At 42.4% G+C, this 23612-nt stretch overlaps 1 protein-coding gene across 4 annotated transcripts in view; it reads right to left on the reverse strand.

The window, feature by feature from the left end:
- Nucleotides 1–4429: 4429 nt before the first annotated feature.
- The window catches only part of DCLK1 (doublecortin like kinase 1), a 214520-nt gene continuing 195337 nt past the window's right edge, over nucleotides 4430–23612 (reverse strand). For 3 of the 4 annotated variants that reach the window (XM_079973687.1, XM_079973686.1, XM_079973689.1), the window contains one exon: nucleotides 4430–5586. In XM_079973687.1, coding sequence (XP_079829813.1) covers nucleotides 5422–5586 — 165 coding nt within the window. In that variant the 3' untranslated portion in view covers nucleotides 4430–5421. Of the gene's footprint in view, nucleotides 5587–16936; nucleotides 17011–23612 lie in introns of all 4 variants that reach the window. The other variant, XM_079973688.1, reaches the window with a different exon arrangement.

Below are 23612 nucleotides of genomic sequence, written 5' to 3' on the forward strand. Positions count from 1 at the left end.
TGCGCCACCATACCCACTCATACCCATACCGACTCCCAAGTACGCCGAGTCGTCAGGGGAAGGTGGGGGAGCTATGCCACTTTGCAGGGGTGCTGGCAAAGCTGCGTCCTCGCAGGAGCCATGGCTCCCGTCCATCCCCCTCCCTCCTTCCCCAGCTTGCTGTGAAGCAGCAAAGCGGGAGCTGCTTACAACGAGCCAGGGAGGGAGGGAGGCTGGGAGGGGGGCTCCCGGCTCGCCATAAGTGGCTCCTGTTGGCAGCGGAGGGATCCCACCACCGTCTGTCCGGCGCTTCAGCGGCGCCGGTAGCAAATCACTACATACAATGCATGTGCGGCGGTGCTGTGCATAGTGCATATATGCGACACCGTGCATGGGTTGTACGTAGCAGTTTGCCACCCGAGAGCCATACGGACGGTAGAGTGATCCTCTGCTTGCGGCTGCAGCGGCGACAGAGGCATCCTACTGCCGTCTGTATGGCGATTGGGCAGCGCCGGTGGCAAACCACTATGTACAGTGCATGCATTCAACACCACACATGCGCTGTATGTAGCGGTTTGCTGCCGGCACCGCTCAAACACCATGCAGCTACGGCGGTGCGATGGCTGCTTGTGCCGCCGCGCCTGGGCCGGCAGGGCAAGCACCCCAGGGGGTTCCTTCTTGTCACCCTCTCAGACATGGAACCCGGGGCGACCCGCTCCCCCGCCCCCCCACTTTGTGACGCCACTGTTCCAGACACCCTAAGGTATGGAAGTAACAGTGAACAGAAAAATTGCAAAGCTTCATAGCTGGCAGGTTGCTGTGAAGCTGCTCTTTATTTCTCCTTCTCACTGATGTTATGATGGCCCAAGTTGAATATGGATATTGGAAAAGCTACTGATGCTTTACGGATGAACTTTCCCCACTAGTAGGCAACATTCCCAAATGGTCTCTGACTAAGTCATACTCAGATAAATGGACTTAGGTTAGTCACAACTAATTTATCTAATTTACTCTGAGCATGACTTGGGCTGTATACACACCACACATTTAAAGCACTTCAAAGAGTCAGGGTGTTTCCCAAAGTATTCTGGGAGCTGCAGTTTGTCAAGGGTGCTGAAAATTCTTAGGAGACCCCTATTCACTCCCATAGTTGCCATTCCCAGAGTGCCTTGTGAAGAGTCATTGCTAAATCACTCTGGGAACTGTGGCTCTGGGAAGGGACTGGGGTCACCTCTCAGCACCCTCAGAACACAAAAGAGCCTGCTGGATCAGGCCAATGGACCATCTTGTCCAGCATCCTGTTCTCACAATGCCTGTAGGAAACCAGCAAGCAGGATTGGAACACAAGAGCATTTCTTCCTCCTGTGGTTTCCTTAACAAGCAACAGTTTCCAGAATTCTTAGGAGGAAGCCATGATTGGTCAAAGTGGCCTCACAGTGCTTTACAAGTATGGTGTGAATGCGGCCTTAGTTGGATACAACTTGTGTTTGGCAGAACTGGGATACTGAGACCATCAGCTTCAAAGATGAAACTCATCGCCAACACTGATGCTGCAATTTAAGAAGGATCCTTTTCCTGTTTCCATCTCACCACTCTAGATTAAAACAAGGCTTTTGTCTCATTTGAATAAAAGCATATGCTGATATCTCAATGCAAAACATAAAAGGGACAGAACCAGAACACAGATCCTGCCCCCGCTTCTGTGTTTGAAACCAGCCTCCTTTAAGTGGGGAGCAAAGAGGAAAGGCCAATGAAATTGACAAGTGTGTACACTACCCTGAAATTATGATATTTTTTTCTTGGACCAATTATTTGCTGGTGAGTGAGGAAAGTTTCAAGCTTTTCATAGCTGCTGGTTTCTCATTTCTCACAAGAACTTGTATAAAGTGCACACTGCATACGGAATTCTCCTATTTTAGGAAAGGTTTCGCCATCTCTTTTTTAATAGCTATATAGAAAGAACCCTGATGATAATTATTTGCAAGATTGTGCAAGAAGGTTAATAAGCTGGTGCTGGATGCACTTTAAACATGCATTTAGGTACTTGCATGTACCTGGCTTTAGTTTATAATAGCTTGTAAAGAGGTAATGTGACATGGAAATCCCAATCAATCCATTATGGGCATACCCACCACTTTTTAAACTGCTACACATCCTCATTATGTGCAACGTAATAGTGCAACATCAGTTGTTTTATGGATCTTTGAGTTACGCCATCCTTGTTTAATCTCAGATTCACCTTTTATAGCCAGTTGCTATGAGCCACTGTGGCAATCTAAAACAGGGGTCGGCAACCTAAGGCCCATGTGCCACAAGCAGCCCATGGGGGTTGTTTAACCAGCCCATGGACCCCTGCCGCCCGCTCGGTCGGCTCCTGTGCACCGTGCTAAACTGGCACGGAGTAGAGCGGGGACTGCCTTCCATGACACTGGCCGGCTTCCCATTGGCTGCAGGAAGCTCCTGCAGCCAATGGGAAGCTGTGCACGCCTCCTCCGCGCTGGAAGGAGGACCGGAAACAGTGTTTGCACATGTGTATGTGCATGCACGCACCCCCCGGCCCACCGGCGGGACTGTGAACTGGCCCAAGCCACAAAAACTTTGCCGACCCCTGATCTAGAAGATCACAGGATCTGCTACAGTGGACCATCACAAGAGTCCATCAGATAGGCTTATGGGCAGTACTACCCTGTATCATCCTCTTTACACTTGCCTCCTCCGTGAGGATTTCCAGATGCCCACAAGGAGCAGAATTTCCTTTGCCTTGCCTTAGGGCTCAGAGGAGTCATGGAGACTGACACAAAGCTGCGCCATTCTTTACAGTAGGACTGGGGATTACCAGTATAGTGTAGGGTTGCCATATTTCAAAAAGTGAAAAGCAGGACAGGAATTTTTAAGGAAAATCACCATATGTCTGGATTTTTCCGGACATTTTTTCGATTTCCGCCCAGACACTTCTTCTGATTGTAGTATTCTGAATATGTCTGGGAAATTCCGGAAGTATGGCAACCCTATTATAGTGGCGGCTGAGGAGCTTTGAATTGGCTCAACAGTGTGGATTGTTGCAGCCAAATATGGTGAGTGGGATTATGCTGTCCACCCATCAAAATTATGGGGGAAATTCTACTTGTTGAAAACACACGAAGCCCAGTTAAAATAATAATTTAAAAAATACTGAGCTCAAAAAAGATGAGAGCATTCTAGATGGCTGGTTTGTAGCTGTCCAAATGAGTAATCACCTCCCATCAAGAGTTCTGTAGTTTGTTCAGTGCTTGATAATGTGAACAAGTGTAATAAAGACGTAATATAAGCAAGACATCAGAGTGGCTTTTTCCATACATTATTGAAACAATAATGTTTTTGTTATAACGACTGCCCTATGGGGAAAATGTATAAGCTACAGAACTTGGGGCTGGTCCTGGCACAAAGGTGAGCCATGCATTGAGGAAGGAGATGAACCTCAGTCCATTCACAAAAATAATAGTGAATGAATACTGAGCTTATATGCCTTTGTGATTGGCCCTGCTTATTGGCCCTTCATTGGTTTTGTTGGATGTCTAGCATTGGCACTTATTCTGAAAAGCACTGAATCTTATTAGAGGTCATGCAATGGAGGACCAGGCAAGTACTGTCCTGAGGCTAAATTATATACCGGTACCCTACCAGGTACATAACCTATGTGCTCAGTCCATGAATAAATTGCTATCAGTGATGATACTAAGAAGCAACTTGGCAGAGATGGCTCCGGCTGGTTTTATATCAATTATGCTTTTATAATGAACAAAATGTGTTCAATCAAGTACCTTTTATTCCACTGGTTGAAATCCTTTCTCCACTTAAGCTGCTTAAATGACATTACCTTTGTCAGTATTTAAATAGCCCAAGTGAACAGGATTGCTGATCTCCCCATCTCAGGTGTTTTGTATCTCAAAGCAAAATTTCTATAACCTCTAGATATGAATTTTACCATCCTGCATTTCTTCTAAAGCCTCCTCAATAACACTTTGAGAATCATGCCTTAAAAACCAAGGTTTTTTTTAATTCAACTAGAGTGACTGGTGAATGAACAGAGACCATTTTTACAAACATTATTACAATTTGGAACCAACGTTATTTTAAAAACCAAATGATTCTTGTAGGTTAATTATGTTTTCAAAGCACTGATGAAACATTTACTTTTGGAATTTTTGTCCCATTTGCTGTCTGTCTCTCTCTCACACACTCGCAGACTAAATTCTGGTAAATATATTTGTACAAAGACATTAGGTGAGTAAGTGCTAGCCACTTTATTTTTAAAACAAAGGTTATTTATGTTTGGAATTTCAAATCTCTTCTTTAATTTACATTGTTTGTAGAATAATTTCCTCTGTTAAACATCCCCCCATCCAGTCATTGTAAATAGCACCCCTCACCATATAAATAACACCACAATAACGCCCAGAGGAACAATCCATGGCATGAAAAAAACCAAAACTGATTGTGTTTATTGCCTGCTCCCAAACATGCCTTCTGCATGTACCTGTGTCTTTAAAAAGAATGTACAGAAAGGAGGACTTTGTGCACAGCAGAGTATGGATGATGGGGAATTCATTCCACTATAGACTCCCATGAAACTGTGTTGCAGCCAGCAACCAGGGAACTACAAATAGCACCCTAAACAGATTGTTCTTAGACAGCTCTACTGCCTGTGACATTATTTCAACAAGTAATCATGGCAGAACACACCTAGAAATGGTTAGAATTTCTAGGTTCAATGTGCTAAAAGGAGGGTGCTTTGTTCAGCAAAACATGAGAACAAACAAAACTATCATTGATCTCTCCAACAACTCAGATGCCCAGTGGTTTGCTTTGTAAAGATCCCAGTAGCTGCTGGGTGACTATTTGTACCCCTGGCATAAGAGCATAAAAACCAGACTCTACAAAAATCACAATCCAGATCCTGTAATTACGTACCACTTTGGCTAAACCACCAATTTGAGTGCTGCAGGAAAATGTGTTGATGATAAAGCCCTCTTTGGGGCAAGTCAAGATTATTTAAGATTATGCACTCAGAGGGTTAACATATGCTTAAGTCATATACTGTAGCTTGACTGATGAAAACATTCATTGCTTCTATCCCCTTTGAAAATTATATATATATATATTTATATATATATATATGTATTAGAAAAAAAGCAAAATAGTCTTAACCCTTTGAGGATCATATTTAGCAGCAAGTCACAATCTAGACAGAGAACAAAGATGATTTCAGTCATTTAGGAAATTATTATTACAAAGATACTGTAAGCACCCTTTCTGTGGTTCCTTCTTTAAGCAACTGATACAGACAAAAAAAGAAGGAGAAGAAATCAAATGAAACAGTTGCACACAGGTTTGGAGGATTTTTGTTTGTTTGTTTTCAGAATCTCAAAGGGTTAAGCCAAGACTTTCAGCAAAAGTGTTTTATTAAAAGGGTGAATTAGGTGAGCGAACAGTCTCAGATGAACTGGGTGAATAGTCTTCCGATTCGGAGTTGAGATCAGGTGGTGCTTGTTGTGCCTTGCAGCGCCCCCTCACATCCGGGTTGCGTCTTCGTCGGAAAACCTGCCCCTCCTTATCAAGAGCGGTGGTCTGGCAGGGGCATAAAATGAGAATAAATGAAATTAGGCTGTGTATGAAATGCCATATCTGGCTACCATATGTTCTCCATCCCACCCTTTCTTTTCCCCAGGACTGGGGCTAAAATCAGTCCGGGTCAAATCAAAAACTCTTCGTCCATCCACCCTTCTGTTTCAGCCAGTTTTTGCTGGATTTAACTCATAACACAGATAAATTCACCCAAACTATTAAGAGGCAGCGTGACATCGTCAAGCATATACAGTGTGTGTGTGTGTGTGTGTGTGTGTGTGTGTGTGTGCACATGCCATATGTTAAACTTCTGGATGCTATTAATTTCTTGGAGTAAAGGGTTCAGGTTTCAAGGAGAATGCGGACTGACCCTACAATTATTCCCTTTCCAAAGTAAGCCTCTATTCTGACAGGAAAGGTTAAAAGGTGATTTGATTTGTACGAAGGGGGCAAATATTTGCTAACATTAAAAAACAGTGAAGGTGTCAAAAAAAACCCCCAGTCAAACCCAACCCTACATTCTTACAAAACTGTCAGACTAAAGTCAAAGAAAGGGAGAGGAAAGCCAACTTCTAAACAGAATAACCACACACTCATTAGCAAGAAGAGATGTTATTCTACACGTCCAGGGAGCTGGTGTTGCCTATATTTATAGTATGTACATCTGTGTCTATATTGCATATTCCCAAATATATCTATATGCAAAGCTGGATTTCCCCTAAACTATGAAGGGCAGAATAGTCAGTGCTCTGCCCAGTTGTTATTAATCCTTAGATCAGCCTTTCTCAACCTGTGGGTCCCCAGATGTTGTTGAACTACAACTCCCATCACCCCTAGCCAGCAAGGCCAGAGCTCAGGTATGATGGGAGTTGTAGTCCAACAACATCTGGGGACCCACAGGTTGAGAACCGCTGCCTTAGATGAAAACAATAACAACACAACCAGAAGAAGTATGAGGTGTACATGGAGACAGAACCTAGCCTGGGGAGATCGTGCAGATTGGTTTGATCTATTGCTAAAGAGAGAAACAATGTTCACAAAGTGACAAAGTGGTTTGTCTCTTTGGCAACAGGGAAGGCTGCAAGAGAAGTGTCAAGCCAACCCTGGAAGCCATGCACATTTATTGCCACCAGCTCCGCAAATACATTTTGGGTGTATTTATCCAACTAAACAGTTCCTCTAGCACAAATACTTTTGGCTCCCTCTCCCCATCCCTCCCCCCCCCCATATGTCTGGGGCTTCCTCCAACTACCCAGAAGAGATTTAGGTGGCACACAGGGAGGGGAAGTTGTGCAGCCCAAAGTGCTTGAGCTGGTGGAACTGTTTTCTTGGATGCCACCCACTGCTTCTGGGATTTCCAAGTTGGCATTAATTGTCCAATTTAACACAAAACATAAATATGGTGCTTAATTTTCAGAGAGCCTCTAAGTTTTGTTGATTTGGGAGGAACTGTCTACGGTGAATGGACTGCACATGCCAAAAGGATAAAAACCTGGCCTCTAAACTGCAGATATATCCCCTTGGGAGCACGGGAGGCTAAAAACTACCGGATTGTCTAGAAACCAAATGAATGCAAGTGTTAAGTAGGAAATGTTGGAACGACTTCTCTTTATCATGATGGGCTCTTTTAAAAAATAATGCAATCAAGAGGTTATTCTACTTCAAAGGATGTATCATTTTCTCTTGGGACGTGCATAACTGTTTTTCTTCTGGAAAATTTACCAGTTAACTGTAATCCTGGTTAGAGAACGGAGATATATTTATAGACTGGGCATTTCTGAGAACAAGATGAAAACTAAATCCATCAGGTTAGGGTAGAATAGCATTATAGCAATCCATGCTCTAAAATAATGCAATCAGGGCTTGAAAATGATGTAATAAAGGCAGAAGACCGAGAGGGTTTCTATAGCAAATGGATTCAGTTAGGCTGAATTGTTCCACTAATAGTTTCATAGTTAGAATCTTTAGAGCAGTAATACAAAGTGGAGGAAAAATCATATTTGGGTTTTAAACAACAGCAATAATTTTAAATAAGAATGCTAAAATTCAATTGCGATGGTTTGCCAAAGGTTCTTTGTTTACTGCTGATCCTTTGGTAAAGGTCTGACCAGTTTTCAAGGCCCCGTGAGATGCTTGGCCTTAAAACCAACTTTATTATTATATTTTAATATGAAGCAGAAGACAATCCAGATCATATTCACGTTACAAATATAGCATTTACAGTATATAGTTCTCCAAAAGCAATGGAGGGAATGGCATATATTACCATTCAATGACATACAGATTTGCATTTTAAAGTATTTTTTATGCTCCAAAGGCGTTTATTTAAAGGTTTGACCCACATCACATAATTTTTATATTAATCCCAGACTCAAGATGAAATTCTTCCCTTGGTATTCAAGTCTGATTTAAAATATGAAGGCTGCAATTTAGCCTCCAGCGGCGTTATGCAAGTCTTACTAAAGTCAGTTGCCCTGATCTAGGTAGGGCCATGCAGAAAAACAGATGCAGACTTCTGCAGATGTATCTAGCTGTCTGTCGAAGTTAGGAAGTTGTCTTATACTGAATTATAGCATTCATTCATCTAGCTCATCTAGTGTACACTGACTGTCAGTCACTCTCCAGTGTTCGATCCTAACCCTGCCTATCGCTGCCAGGAAGTGAACCTGGGACTTACCGGAATACAACGCATGCACTCTGCAACTGAGCTATGGCCCTTTCCTATAGTATAGCACAAATAGGCGCTCTGTTTGTAGCCTCCAAACAGCTACATCTACCCAAACCACACCACCTCTCAGAGGTCACGTGCATTATGCACACAAGTTTAAATGTGCCTAAGTTGTGGGCTTGCTGTATATAAGCATTTGGAACAATACAATAAACCTCAGGCGTTCATGAGCACACTATGATGGGAATTTCTCAGCTGGAGGGAAGTAGCATTCCGAGTTCCAAGGGAAAAGTCTATATTGGTAGCAACCTAGTAAAATTGCATGATTCTTACAGAGGATAGATAGGCAGCTACCTACTGCGTATTTGATTAGCAGATTGTCTTTAACAGGTCGGTGCTAATGAACTCTGAAGCATCCTTCAGGAAGCACCAAGGTCTGCAACACCATGCAGATATTATGCTGGCCACGGTAGACTTTGCTATAACCAACGTCATTCTGAAAGTTTTCATTGGAGCCCACAACTTGGCCTACTGCCCTGACTCTGGAAGACACACCCTCCACCCCCAAGTGTAGCAACTGTGAAATACATGGCACATTTTAGCTGTTGCATAATGATTTGTCTTGGGGACGCGGGTGGCACTGTGGGTAAAACCTCAGTGCCTAGGACTTGCTGATCGCAAGGTCAGCGGTTCGAATCCCCGCGGCGGGGTGAGCTCCCGTCGTTCGGTCCCAGCTCCTGCCCACCTAGCAGTTCGAAAGCACCCCTAAGTGCAAGTAGATAAATAGGTACCGCTTTATAGCGGGAAGGTAAATGGCGTTTCCGTGTGCTGCGCTGGTGCTGGCTCACCAGAGCAGCTTCGTCACGCTGGCCACGTGACCTGGAAGTGTCTCCGGACCGCGCTGGCTCCCGGCCTCTTGAGCGAGATGAGTGCGCAACCCTAGAGTCAGACACAACTGGCCCGTACGGGCAGGGGTACCTTTACCTTTACCTTTAATGATTTGTCTACTAGCTCAGTAATCACTGGAGGGAAAATACTCACTTTTTATGGGCACGGTGACTCTCCCCCCCTACCTTTCCGTTGCTTTTGTTTTACTGCTAGCCATGCACATACAAACATATTCGTTTCATTAATAAAAGAATACGTGCGTATGTTTTCCCTCTTAGTGCATGCATTATTCATATTAGCTTCAGGGCTGCAGTGAGGGCAGTGCCAGCGAGATATGCAGCTGTTCGTGCATTAATCTAAGAAAGGTTCCCCCGCCACTTCTCTCCCTCTTTTATTCTGTAGGATGCCTTTACAGTTTGCTTGCCATTTTGGATATGTTCTGTTCACTTTGCTGTACTAGGCCTATATTATGTACTGTTGCAACATTTGCTCAGAATACTTTAAAAGCTCCCACAATCACACCATTCTATTCCACTTCCATTAGCACCCAATGGACAATGCTTAACAGTAAAGGTAAAGGTAAAGGAACCCCTGACCATTAGGTCCAGTCGTGACCAACTCTGGGGTTGCGGCGCTCATCTCGCTTTATTGGTCGAGGGAGCCGGCGTACAGCATCCGGGTCATGTGGCCAGCATGACTAAGCCACTTCTGGCAAACCAGAAACGGAAATGCCGTTTACCTTCCTGCCGGAGTGGTTCCTATTTATCTACTTGCACTTTGACGTGCTTTCGAACTGCTAGGTGGGCAGGAGCTGGGACAGAGCAACAGGAGCTCACCCCGTCGCGGGGATTTGAACCGCCGACCTTCTGATCGGCAAGTGCTAGGCTCTGTGGTTTAACCCACAGTGCCACCCGAGTAGCATCTCCAAATTGCCTGGCATTTAATAACCTATCAGCACTGCTGGAATCTTTAAAAGGAGGAACATCAGAGCCCGTCTGTCAGGGAACTGCCATCGGAGCCAGAGGGAGAGGGAGGGCTCCAGAGGGATTCCGGAGAGTGTACCGGGAAGGAGAGAAGCAGCCCATCTGCTGGGGAAGGAAATCAGCGTAGCACCAGTGGAGAAGGGGGGCAGATGGGGGAATTGGAGAGAAGGCTCCAGGACTCCTCGCCGGAGACCAGTGGGGAGAGCACGGGTCCTCCGCTGCCCACACCCTCCCTGCGCAGAAGATTTCTGCGCAGGGAGAGTAGGAGGAGACTGGGCGTCAAAGAACTTCTTTGCTGGAAGAACTTCAAGAAACGCCCACTGACGGATTCTGCCAGCGACTGAGACAGCCACAGGTGAGTGGCTGTCCGGACAGAAAGGGTTCACCCAGGTAACCCAGCCAAGTGTGGCACCGATTTATGCACAAGCAACTCCTAGAACCATTACACCGTCTGACCTGTGTGAAGAGCAAGTAGCTTTCCCAAGAGATGCCTTGTGGGTGGCAATGAGAGAATGGGGAAAGGCAGGTTTAATTCCTAGCATCTTTAGGTAGGGCTGGGAAGTGTAGACAATACTGAGCTAGATGGATCAATGATCTGACTCAGCATAAGGCACATTCCCCACATTCCTAGTAGTCCTTTTCTGTTGTTGTCCTCCAACTATAGACTATTCGCTCACCAACACTGCCATCTTTTTTGGCTCCAGAAGATGTGTTTCTTTCTTCAGGCATTTGGAACATGGCCTGGCTATGGGTGAATATTAAGTACTCATTCTTTTTTGAAATGGTGGCAGGTCTTTTATGCTTTGGGATTATTATTATAAAAACATACTGCGGTATATTTGCATTATATTCTTTTAATTGATATTGCTTCCCCACCCCCTTTCCACTTTTTGCGCTCCATCCGATACCGGATGGCAGGGTTGAGCGGCTATGCTGCTTACCTGACCTCCTGGCAAGTGCGTCATTCCTGATTAGTGAGAGGGAGAGTGGAACAAGGTAATAGGGAGGTTGATGCTGTACAAAGATGACAGCTGGAGCACCCTAATGCCTCTGTCAGTGCCCGCCACCTTGCCCCTTCCACTCTTCCTCCTGGTAAGCAGCAGTGACCCATCTTCTGGGAGGTCGGTAAGGGCTGCTATCTCACTCCATTGTCCACTACTGACTCCGTTTTAAGACTGTTACATAAAGCAGACTTTGGAACATCATAGAGAGTCTCTTCTCCCTCTCCATAACTCAGTTTGGCAAACCATTCTGTCCAAAAAAGAGTTATGAAGAACTCAAAACGTTGTTCACTGCTTTGTGATATTTTAGTAAGTTCTACAGTGGTACCTCGGGTTACATACGCTTCCGGTTACATACGCTTCAGGTTACAGACTCCGCTAACCCAGAAATAGTACCTTGGGTTAAGAACTTTGCTTCAGGATGAGAACAGAAATCGTGCTCCGGCGGCGCAGCGGTAGCGGGAGGCCCCATTAGCTAAAGTGGTGCTTCAGGTTAATAATAGTTTCAGGTTAAGAACGGACCTCCGGGACAAATTAAGTACGTAACCAGAGGTACCACTGTATTATTATTAATACTATTATTAATATATCCCACCTTTTCCTCTAACAGGACCAGTACTATTTTTCTAGAAAAAGAGGTGCCAGAACTCACTATGAACTCTTCCCTCATTCTCTTCGAATGGCAATGGCGCCCATCTGAGAGGTGCCAGAACTGAGTTCCAGTGAGTTCTGACTGAAAAAAAGGCCTGAACAGGACTCAAGGAACCACTAAATTCTGAGTCATCTAGGCCCTTCTCTTGGTCCTGCCACCTTCACAGGTACACTTGGTGGGGATGTAGGAGAGGGCCTTCTCGGTGGCTGCTCCCAGACTCTGGAACTACCTCCATGGAGAAGCTAGACTGACTCCCTCCTTGTTGTCCTTCCACCAGCAAGTGAAAACTTTATCATTTCAACATGGTTTTGGGAATGGACAGCTTTTAATGGAAGAGCTGGTGCCGTGCTGTTTTTATTGTAACTATTTGTATGGCTTTAATAGATTTTATAGGTTTTATATTGTTTTACTCCTAACAATGCTTAATTGTTTTTAAATTATTGTTTTTCCTATGCTTTTAGCACTTTTTTATATGTAAGTCCCATCAGGGGAAAACACAGCGGTATAAATAAATACATAATCATTAATATTACATTCCCTTGCTGACAAAATCACTTAGACTTTGCCAAACCTGCCCACTGCTGCCTTAGCAGATTGTGAGCCAGAACTGTCAGAAGTTCCAACTTGACCCAATTGCATTGGATCACTTTTGCCTTGGATCATATGAAGATGCGGCAATATCCTGTAATATTTGAATAAGGCAGTCGTCAGGTTTCTCCTCAACAGCCCCTCAGAGCAGGAATGACCTGGCAAACTTAAGAAAGTCTAAATACACAATGTCTACTGGAGAACTCTTATCCATGTGCTTGTTGACACTCTCAAAGAACTCAAAAAGATTAGGTAGGGCTTACCCTTGTGGGAAACAGTTCCTCTTCAGCCAGACTTGTTCTTCTCTATGCTTGATTATTAAAAAAATTGTATCCACTAGTTCTCCTGGAACAGATATTAAGCTATAACTGGCTTGTATTTTCCTGGATCTCCCCGGGATCCCTGTTTAAAAATTGTTACTACTTTGGCCACTTTCAAGTTCTCAGGTACAGAAGTTGATCTTATGGGATAAGTTACATATTTTTGTCTGAAGGCCAGCAAATTCCCCTTGGAAACTTGCTCTATGTGGCGATGCCCTAGAAGAGAACTCAGAAGCTCCTGTTGGTCTAATATTTAATTCCAGCTGCATAGGAGCATGTACTACTATTTCCACATAAGAAGCTGCCTTATATTGAGTCAAGGCCATTGGTCCATCTGGCTCAGGAATGTCTAAACTCACTGGCTGTGGCTCTCAAGGATTCCAGACAGGGAGTTTCCCCTCAGTCCTACCTGCAGAATGAACCTGGGACCTCCTGCATGCAAAGCATCTGCCTGAACTGACTAATTAGCTTCAGAGCTCAATTAAAGGTGCTGTATCCTTAAGCTCTTGACAACCTGGGACCTGCATAATTACAGGACTGTCTTTCTTCATATGCACTCCCCAGCTAATTAACATTAGGCGACCTGCTCCACATTTCATCACTCTGCCAGGCCAAGTTGATCTCAGCAATATCCCACCCCCCCTTTTTTGCAATGCAATGCAGCTAAAGTCATGGAATACCTTTGCTGAAACACATCCCTGTAGGACCTTCTTATTTAGAAAGGATATGGGGAACGGTTGTTATTATTTTATTCTTATATCCCCACCCTCCCCCGCTCCCCCCAAAAAGGAGCCCAGTTGAGCTAGGCACTTAACTACAGAAATTTGGGTTGCTGAAGTGGTGGCTTCTTGTGCCTTCAAACGATACCATGGAATGGATATGAGCTGTAGCCCAAAACATCAGGAGGGCAGGAAGCTGGGGAAAGCTGGTATAAATGATAAGCTTTCCTGAGTCAACTTAGCACCAACCCCATCGCCATTATTCACACGTGATGGGGGAACTCCAAAATACTGTTTAATGTTTAATTATGTTTTTGTAAATGCTGGAAGCTGTCCAGAGTGGCTGGGGCAACCTAGTTGGATGGGCAGGGTACAGATTATTATTATTATTATTATTATTATTATTATTATTATTATTTGTAGTAGTAGTTGTAATTTGAACAAGTTGTTTTTGGATTTCACAGGCCACATGCCATCCACTCGACAACTCTGGCTCCCATGAAAAGAATCTGCCGTAATTACCATTTGCAGTCTCAACGAAGGATTCATTATGAATTAATCAACGCAACTGCCATTGTCATTACAGGATGGAGATAGCTTTCTATACATTGTTTCCCATATTACGTTCATTAGACTTTAAGCAAGGTCAGTGAGCAGGACATACTGCAAGCTATCCAATCTTAAAGGGAAAAGTGACGGCTAGCCTGCAGTTGCCTCTCTTATTCTTGTCCACCGAAATCAAATCACTAGAAGGAGGCTATCGGAACCAGGTCAAAGTGTTTTTTAAAATTCAGATGTTAAATATGTTAAGAGTAAGGTTGTTCAAGACTGGCTAAATATTGATAGAACTTGCTCAGTGAGGTGTGGGAAATACAATGGAAATGTGAAGGGTTACAAAAACCCTGTCAGTTCTTTCTCTCAAGAGGACAATGTTTTCCCTTCGTTGTCTCTCTTATTTTTCTTCGTGTTTAAGCTTTCTTACTTTTATCTTTCTGCATCCTGAAAAGGGCAATTGGGTATCCCAGCAGAAAATCATTTCCACACCTGATAAAGTGTTACAAACACATGGTATGGCTCTCCCAACATTGAATCAGTTTAGACTGACATACCATGTTTAAATTCTCTCCACATTGAAAAACAACAAGAACCCTCTCTACCCATAGAAATCAAGCACACGGGGCAGGAGGAGGACATTAGCCAGGGGTAGCAAATGTAGCGCTCTCCATGTATTATGGAATACAAATCCCATTATCCCTTGGCTGGGGTGTGTGTGCTAGTCCACAACATCTATGAAGAGTAGGGAATTTTTAATTCCTCCACCTGTATTCTGGTGTAATCCCGAGAGAGCATTTCTAGATGTGCAATTTAGCTTTGATTTTGATCTTCCAAGCAGTAGATGTGTATACATTCTGGTGCATACATCTAATTCCCCCTGGCACAGAGAACCATTTAAACAGGGGGAGTCACTCAAAATAAATAGGGGGAGGCCCTTCAGGCAGGAAATATTTTGCACCCAAAGCGGGTCACTGGACTGTAATGTGGGTTATGTTTGGGACTTAAGGGGTCCTTATAGCAGGATGTCAACAACATTTTTTTAATATTAACTATCAAGCACTTTGCCCATTTTACAGATGGACAATGTTTTGTTTGCACTACTTGAAAAGCAGCTATCACAGTCGTGTGCTGTAATCTTACCATGTCCTGTTTAACATATATTCACTGGTGTTTAATGCCCTGTTTAATATATATTTGTATGCAGAATGTATATTTGCCTTTCTGTATTTGCACAGTTATGTCTTCCAGAATCCTAGGGGTAAAATGTTGCATTAATTATCAATATAGCTCCTACCTTCTTAAGTACTAGAATCTTTCCAAAATTTTATCCACTCTTAAAATGAGCTTATACCGATGCCTTATTAAGTCTTCATTTACTCTTTGACTTCATGCAAAAATTCAACCATGTTGTCCTTCATACTATAAAGCAGAGGTAAATCTGTCCATATAATACGAAGACATTTCGATGCTTATATTAGGATGTCATAGCAGTAGCCTGCATAGACAATGCTGGTATATACCTAATAATTTTATCTGGTATTAGCAGCAGTTCCTTGTAAACATGTGAACATTTGTTAGTATTGGGTTGTCAGGAAAATGCGCATTATTTGTTTCTAACATTGTCCATCGGAAAGGTTAAAATACTGATCAAAGGCTTAGAATACTTAAACAAATATGCCATTTTAAACATCAATGGAATGGCTTTCAGTAAGAAAGACCACTGTACATCTCCTCTACTGCAAAGTACCCACTTTGATGATTATTTAAGAAACAACATCTGTATATATATATATTGAGAGAATACTATTTCTTCTGGCCCGGTCTGCTGTACTTTGATCCATGCATTTTAGTTAAATTCTAGAAAGGGGGATACTGAATGTATTGTAAATGCTTGCGATGACTGCTGCCACCATTATGATAATGAAGGTAAAATATCACACACACACACACACACACACACACACACACGTGTGTGTGTGTAATATACAGTTTTGAAATCCTAGTCTTTTGAGGTAAAATGCATTTGACAATCCTCTGGCAATCCGCCGCTGCATCTTAAAAAAATAAAAAATAACAATAACAATCACAAGCAGACCTGAGGAATATAAATATTAAAATCTAATAAACAGCCGCTGGATAGATGAAGAAGTGATTAATTTAGGAAAGGCATAGCATCTGTTTCTGTAGCAAGATTAGACGTTTTAAAAAGAAAACACATCGCAAGTAACTACCCCGTTCTCCATAGACATAATCACAATCCTATCAACTTTGTACATCACAGGATAGTACCGAAGAGGAGGGGATCCATGCAATATACTCTTTTTTTTAATCTGTTGTTTAAAAAAAAGTATAACAAAATGTGCATACTTTAAAACACAAGCTTACCAGCACATATACAATGCATTTTATTTCGTTGAACTGGGGGAAAAGCTTCTAAACACTATGTTATGTCAATGCATTGTTCAATCTATAAGGCAAAGGTAGTGGTTGGGGGTGGGTGGGTGGGATTTAAAATGACAGTATATAATTTCACATCTCATAGAGAAAAGGAATATAAATCTATACACGTAGGTACTGGTGTCCTGTTGCCATATCGTGGGTCTAAAACAGAAAGGAGCACAGGACAGTAGATGCCTTAAAACCATAAATGTGAAAGAAAACATCGCTTGAGCATATCCATTTTATTTTATTTTTTTCTGTATACACTGTCCTTTTAACTATAGGGATAACTTGAATACTGAGCATGTGCAATGAAGAAAAAGCTTGCAATGTCAGTGTGAATAATGGGGTGAGGAAGGGGAATGAGGGGTGTGGCATCTCAATCAAAGGTTAAAATGAAACTGATAAAAGCAGCATATGGACTGGATAACGAATTAAAAATAAAATATAAAATGTTTATCCACTGAAGGAACTGGTTAATGGAGACTGCCAGCACGTTGCCATGGAAACACTGACTGTTGGAGCTGTACCATCTCATACCTTATCCAATACATTCCTGGTTGTTGGTAGTAGTCCAAAGAACCTGATCTCTTGATGGTAAAACCGTGGTCCAGCTGAGCAGAGAAAAACGGGGCAACTCAGTGGGTCGACATTGTGCTAGAGCATTAAGACCTCCAGACCAACACTGTCCCTTACTTAGTGCATATTTAATGTTCACTTTCACAAGATAGTACTCTAACATCCTTTAAAAAAATAAAAAAATAAAAATCTATGCACTGGAAATGGGAAAATAAGAAAATGAAAAAAGAAATAAATGAAAGAAAGAAAAAAAGAAAAAAAATAGCCCTAAAAAATCTACCTGGCTGACTTAAGACTCTCATTTAAAGTGAGATAGGAGAATGCATTTATTTCAACTTCTGACAATTAGTCTGTTTATATAGCAACAAAAGTAGGCTGCCCCTTGGGTTTCACATACGTATATATCCCTCTCCCCACCCCCTGTTTGATGGCAAAGGGTGTGTGGTGTTGCTGCTTTTTAAAAAATAATAATAATAGCAAATCGTAGCCATTCCTAGCACCAGAAGAGACCAGACTACACAATGATCAAGTTATGCTTCTTCATATTTGTCGAAATGTGCAAAAATAAAAGAAACACATTTTGACATTCCCATCAATCTTTGTATGTCAGGTTTTTTGTTTTTTTTAAAAAAAGATCTTGTAGACAAGGGATACTCAGGAGTCCTGAATAACTGTACCATACACATGAGGCAAAAGGAGTAAATAAATGGTTGCACTGTAAAATCTTTACTAACTTGTACTGAAATCAAAGTTGTAAGCTTAATTTAATATTTTTGTTGGGCGAAGTATATTGGTACATGTGTAGGGGTGGGGAGCACATGTTCCATTTATTTCTTCAGTTGTACGGAGGCTGGGTTAGCAAAAAATAATAATAGAGGTGTTATTTTTCTAACTTTTCCACAGCGGATTGACACGTAAGTGGGTCACTACTTAACAGGTAATTAAATGTTATTTTAGTCCTTCAGAGAGAGAGATAAAGGCACGCTGTGCAGTTTAATACTGGAGAATGCTATAATGCTAGAATTGTTACATGGAAATCTATTAAATATATATTTATTTTTGTTTCCCTCATTAGACGTATAATGTGGTGACATAATGCTGAATGTTTAGAATTCATATTACAAGAGGCAGTTTGAAACATTTCCAGATTCTTACTTATTGAAGCACACACCCTGACTCTGAATCCACACAAGGCATAAATTAATATGTTGCTTTGTTTATTTTGTTTCATTAACCCGTGCTTAGTCTTATGCAAAATATTTTAAAACATCCAAAATGATTGAACATTTCCTGCTGAAAATATGAGGCCCTTATTATGCGTGTGTTATATCCTAGACTGATCTATGATTGCCACCTACTGGCACACTTGTGTGATGCACCTGCCATACACAATAGCCAACCTTCCAGGGGGTTTCAAATCAAAATATTGCATTACTATTTGAATTTCTGAATTATTGTAATGGGGAGACACATTTGACCACACATCTCTTTCTCTCACTCACACACCCCTTTTCTCTGTTTGCTAAATACAGTGCTGCTGTTACTTTAAATAAAATAGGCTAAAGGAACAGATTGCAAATAGGACCTGGAGGAAAGCTGAAAACCAAATAATATTTGAGGAGTGACACCTAAACAACAGCTTGTTCTCCATGTTGACCCCAGCTTCTAATGAGTGGTGCACCTACAAGCTGCCTCCATCCCCCCCCCATTTTATCTCTCTCAGCTGAACCCATGGAAATATATTTGCACAAAGAAATTTAAGGCAAATGGCCAGTGAACAGCTGGAAACACAAGGAAGTCCTGCAGATCCATCCACAATTAGAGACATTGGGATTTCTAAGCCAGCCTTTGCTCTTCTGGAGACTTCCAGGCATTTTGGACTACAATATCCATGAGCCTGACTGGTTGCCAAAGGCCGTTTTAAGCTGCCAAACTATCTACTTGCTCTCAGGTAATCATCTCGGAGGGAGTGCACCTGGGTAAAGCTGGTAAGAGGGTTTAACCTTCCAAGATTACTTGCAGGCCTCAGAAGAAGCCATGAAAAATGAAGAGGAAGGCAGAGATAAAAGGAACCGGTGGGGGTTCTCTACCTTGTCTCCCTGATGAGCCGGGGCTTCCTTGGTCTGCCATAAAGACAGAGGAAGTGGAGCCAACACTCCAGAAAGAAGCAGGAAGCCAATGCCCAAAGCTCTGAAGAGTTTGGGACGCTCTGCCAAACCCTGATGAAAATCAAAAGCGGAAAGTATCTGCACTAAATACCACCACCATGCAGCCACAACTGCTTAAGTTCTTGCAAACAGCCTGCTAGCGCCAGTCTCTCAATTCTGCTTGAACTTTACCCCAAGGGTAAAATAATAATAATTATTAATTTATTAATTATAGCTTGCGTTGGGGAAGGGGGAAGATCTAATCTCTTGAAAACTGGAGTGGGGTGGGGCGATCCCTGGCTCCTCCTCCTCCGATAGAAGTTTGTAAAACTAGGCTGACAGTGCCTTTTGTCATTGGTGACTATGCCCTCGTGAATCCTGGCAACACATGATGCTGTCAGCATAGCTTTACTTACTTCTGTCCTAGTAGGAGAAGGGAGCCACCCACCACATGTGGCATCAACCTAATCCAAAAAATGAGGGCCCCACACCTTTTGCAGAGGTCATTGCAGGCACTGGGCCATTTAGCAATTTTTGGGTGGTGAAAAGAAACACTCAAAGGGCCCCCCCGATTATCAGGGTAAAGGCTTGTACTCTTTGCCCATCACTAATATGCACAGCATCATTCTCTGCACAATTCTCTAGATGGGATTGTTTTTTTGGGAACAGAGGTGGAATGTTATTTTTGTCTGCCGTTTTGACTAATGCACACTTTGTGCAAGCAATTTCTCCCAATATAATGCACGCTTCGACATTATTTTCACTAATATATTTATTTTTATCTACACTTTTCCCCTTTTCATGCATTTTTTGTAAACATTCTTTGGCTGGATAACCAGATTGCATAATCTGGATAAGTGTGAATTTCATAGGACGGCTGTGTTTTGGTTCTTACATTGTTTTGCATAGAATATGTGGATATGCTTGATTCAGCTTTAAATGTAAACTGAGTCAGATTCCTCCCCTATCCCTAGCTGGGCTGGGCTGGGTGGACTGCTGAGGCTGGCTTTCATGTGTGCACTGGCTTAAGTGCCTGCAGGCTGATGTACACGTTAGAAAGCTCCAAAATAAATGGTTCTTGAAACACATTGATTTCATTTTGAGAATGAAGGATTGTAAGCTTTAATGGGCGAATTAATCAACTCAAGCTTGTTTGGCTAATTAACTAGAGAGGGTTAATTTAAATCAGCAGGGGCTCAGGGGATGTGTGTGCTCATTTTGGAGACCATGTTGGTTTTGGCAAATAGGAAAGAAATATTAAAGATAGCCTTTCTTTCCAAGAATGAATGAGTCTTAGTCCTTGCTTGTAACATTGTATGTTACTTTGGGCTACAATATCTCAGAAAAGAAAAAGAGAACAACCTTTGAGGTTTCTGTAACATGTAAACTATTTAAATGTGATGAATTAATCAGTTAAAAGACAAATAATTAGTCCACTAAAATTTTTTCACTTGCTGACAGCTGCACTAACAACTCATTAAGGCTGCAGACATGCCTCACTTAGACACAAGAACTTTTACTGAAGCTACTAAGTTGTTTCTGCATTGGTATATTTTAAGACTGACTTATAGCTTAAGATGAGGGAAGAGGGTGACACAGCAGCAAAACAAGCTAATGCTCTTCTACGCTGCATCAACAGAAGTATAATGTCACAGTCAAGGGAAGGAATAGCAATAGAACCACTCCACTCTGCCTTGGTCAGACCACACCTGGAGTACTGTGTCCACAATTTAAGGAGGATGTTAACAAGATGGAACATGTGCAGAGGAGGGCAACCAGGATGATTAAGGGTCTGGAAACCAAGCCTTATGAGGAATGGTTGATGGAGCTGGGTATGTTTAGCCTGGAAAAGAGACTGAGAAGAGAGATGATAGCCATCTTCAAATATCTCAAGGGCTGTCACATGGAAGAGGGAACAAGCTTGTTTTCTCCTGCTCTGGAGGCTAGGACCCAAACCAATGGCTTCAACTACAATAAAGGAGGGTCTGATTAAACAACAGGAATAACTTTCTGAGAGCAGAAGCTCTCTGACAGTGGAACGGACTCCCTCAGAAGTTAGGGGATTCTCCTTCCTTGGATGCTTTGGCCAGGATTCATGCATTGCAGGAAGTTGGATAATATGAGTCCCCAGGGTCCCTTCCAACTCTACAATTCTATGATTCTATAGCATTCTCCTAAACATACTTGCCTCAAGCCACACTCTCAAGCCACAAGCCACAAACTATCACAAGAGCCGGTGATAGGCATCAACTTGGATAGCTTTAAACCACAGAGCATAAGTCGATCATTGACTACTACCCATGATAGATATGCACTGCCCTTAGTATCAGAGGTGGCAGTTTTCTCAATATCAGTGCAAGAAATCACAGCTGTTTGCCCTTAGGTTCTGCTTATGGGCTTCCCATGGGCTTCTGGTTGACCACAGTGAGAAGAGGATGCTGAACGACATGGACCTTTGGTCTGATCCTGCAGGTTCTTCTGGTGCTCTTAGAGCTCTACACACTAAGAGGCTTCCTCATTCATGTCATACTAACTGATGTACCATGGGAGTATGTGTATGTGTAAAAACATTCATAGAGTAAGAGAAGGACATGCCCAATTTATGAAGATCTGCACATATCAGAGGCTGCCAAGGAACTAGGAATTCTTGGATCTTTGCACTGTTGCCTTGTGTGGCGAGCCACCACATGTGCAAACAGGTTGAAGGGTTCTCTGAGGAGGCTCCTGGAGGTGACTAGGCCCACCCTGTCCATTGGCTTTCCCTAACCCTCTAATCATTTCAGGTCTGGCTGGAAATTTGTGGCTAGCTGAAGTACAAGGTATGGTTCCTGGGGCTTCCAATTCTTGGCATCTCTGGGCCTAGAACTGGCAGAACTTCCTCGGTGTTTCCACCAGGGGCTCTTGCAATGGGATTTAAATATGTCTAATGTAGTAGGTCCTATGGAACAAGCCTGTGTATCTTTACTGAGAAGGAAATACCCCCAAGTTCAAATAAGTGTACATAGGATTGCAGCCTTAGTCAAACAACAGGGTTTTTTTTGAGAGGGGTGGTTCATAGTAGCATGATGCAACTTAAATATGGAAAGACAAATTCATGCAGTTTGCAGCTCATGCTCTGCAGAGAGTTCGGCCTTTCCAATTAGCCACTGTCAAAATGTCATTTACATTTTATTTGGTGTTCCTGGTAATACATTTGAAGCCATAATCCCCTCATACTTCCAATTTTACTGAATCAGTCTGCAATCAGAGTAATTTTCCAGGCAGGACGTCATTTTTTTCATCCTACTTTCACCTTTCTCCCTCAGCACCGCTATATGCCTCTTGCAAAGCTCAAGCTGAGATTTGCTTCCACGGCTAAACCTAGGAGCTTTGTTAAACTAAGCAGAATGTTATCATTAGCCTATTTTCTTCTGCTTACTCAAGGATGACAAAACACACACACACACACACACACACATCTGTGTCTCCACACACATACAGACACGACTCAACATGATAGAACTCATAACTTTAACTCAAATTGAATTATACTTGGCCAGTACATTAAATTGTGTGTTTATCTATTTAAAAATTAAAAATCACTTGTGTGTATTAATTTGCAAATGGAAAAGTGTTGCTAGTCAAATCTGTGGGGCAACACGATTTTACCACAACTTCTTCAAGACATCTGTATTCAGTTAAGCCATAATTGTCGGCTCTCCTCAGTGAACGGAGACTCTGGCAGGCAGCAGTGAAGCCACTAGTTTGAAACACTCAAAGAAAACAGTGACAAGTTGATAGAAAGCCTATTTATAGTCCTGAAGCAATTACTTGTATTTTTAAAAGCATTTTTCAGGCTTAGGAGGGTAAACAACATAGAGAAGAAAGGAGCATTCATTGACATAGCTTACTCTCTTGTGTAGCTATAAAATCACAACTACAACCCGCAGAGAGAATACTATATGTTTGTTTTACATAATGCTATCAATAACAAAAGATTAGCACTGCCGTGGCTGCAGGCCTCTTGTACAAAATTCATACTTCTAGGTCTGAAAGACACTATTTGGCAACATATTTTATTTATAGGAGATTTTCTAACCAGACCTTCATCATACCATCCCAGGGCTGGCTACAACACACCAAATTAGGAAAACACTACAGTAAAACCCATTCAACACAACTTACGGAAGCAGACAAAAGTGCATCATCATTTAAAAATGCATTGTAAAACTACCACTGATACCAAACATTTATTTGCATGAAAAAGCTAAGTGCCCTACATATTAACACCGCAAGTTATCATCAGAGTTCATTGCCCGTTTTTTCTTTCAATGTTTCAAATGACAAATGGTAAAGATTGGGAACCTGTGGTCCTTCAGAGTTTGCCAGACTCCAACTCCCACCAGCCCCAGCCATTGATCAGGGATGATGGGAGTTGTAATCCAGTTACATCTGGATGCCCCCTGGTTCATTAACCCTTGCGTATGGGTACAAGAGATACGTGACTACCA

This window comes from Podarcis cretensis (genome assembly GCF_951804945.1).
Source record: "Podarcis cretensis genome assembly, chromosome: 4".
Taxonomy (NCBI): Eukaryota; Metazoa; Chordata; class Lepidosauria; order Squamata; family Lacertidae; genus Podarcis; species Podarcis cretensis.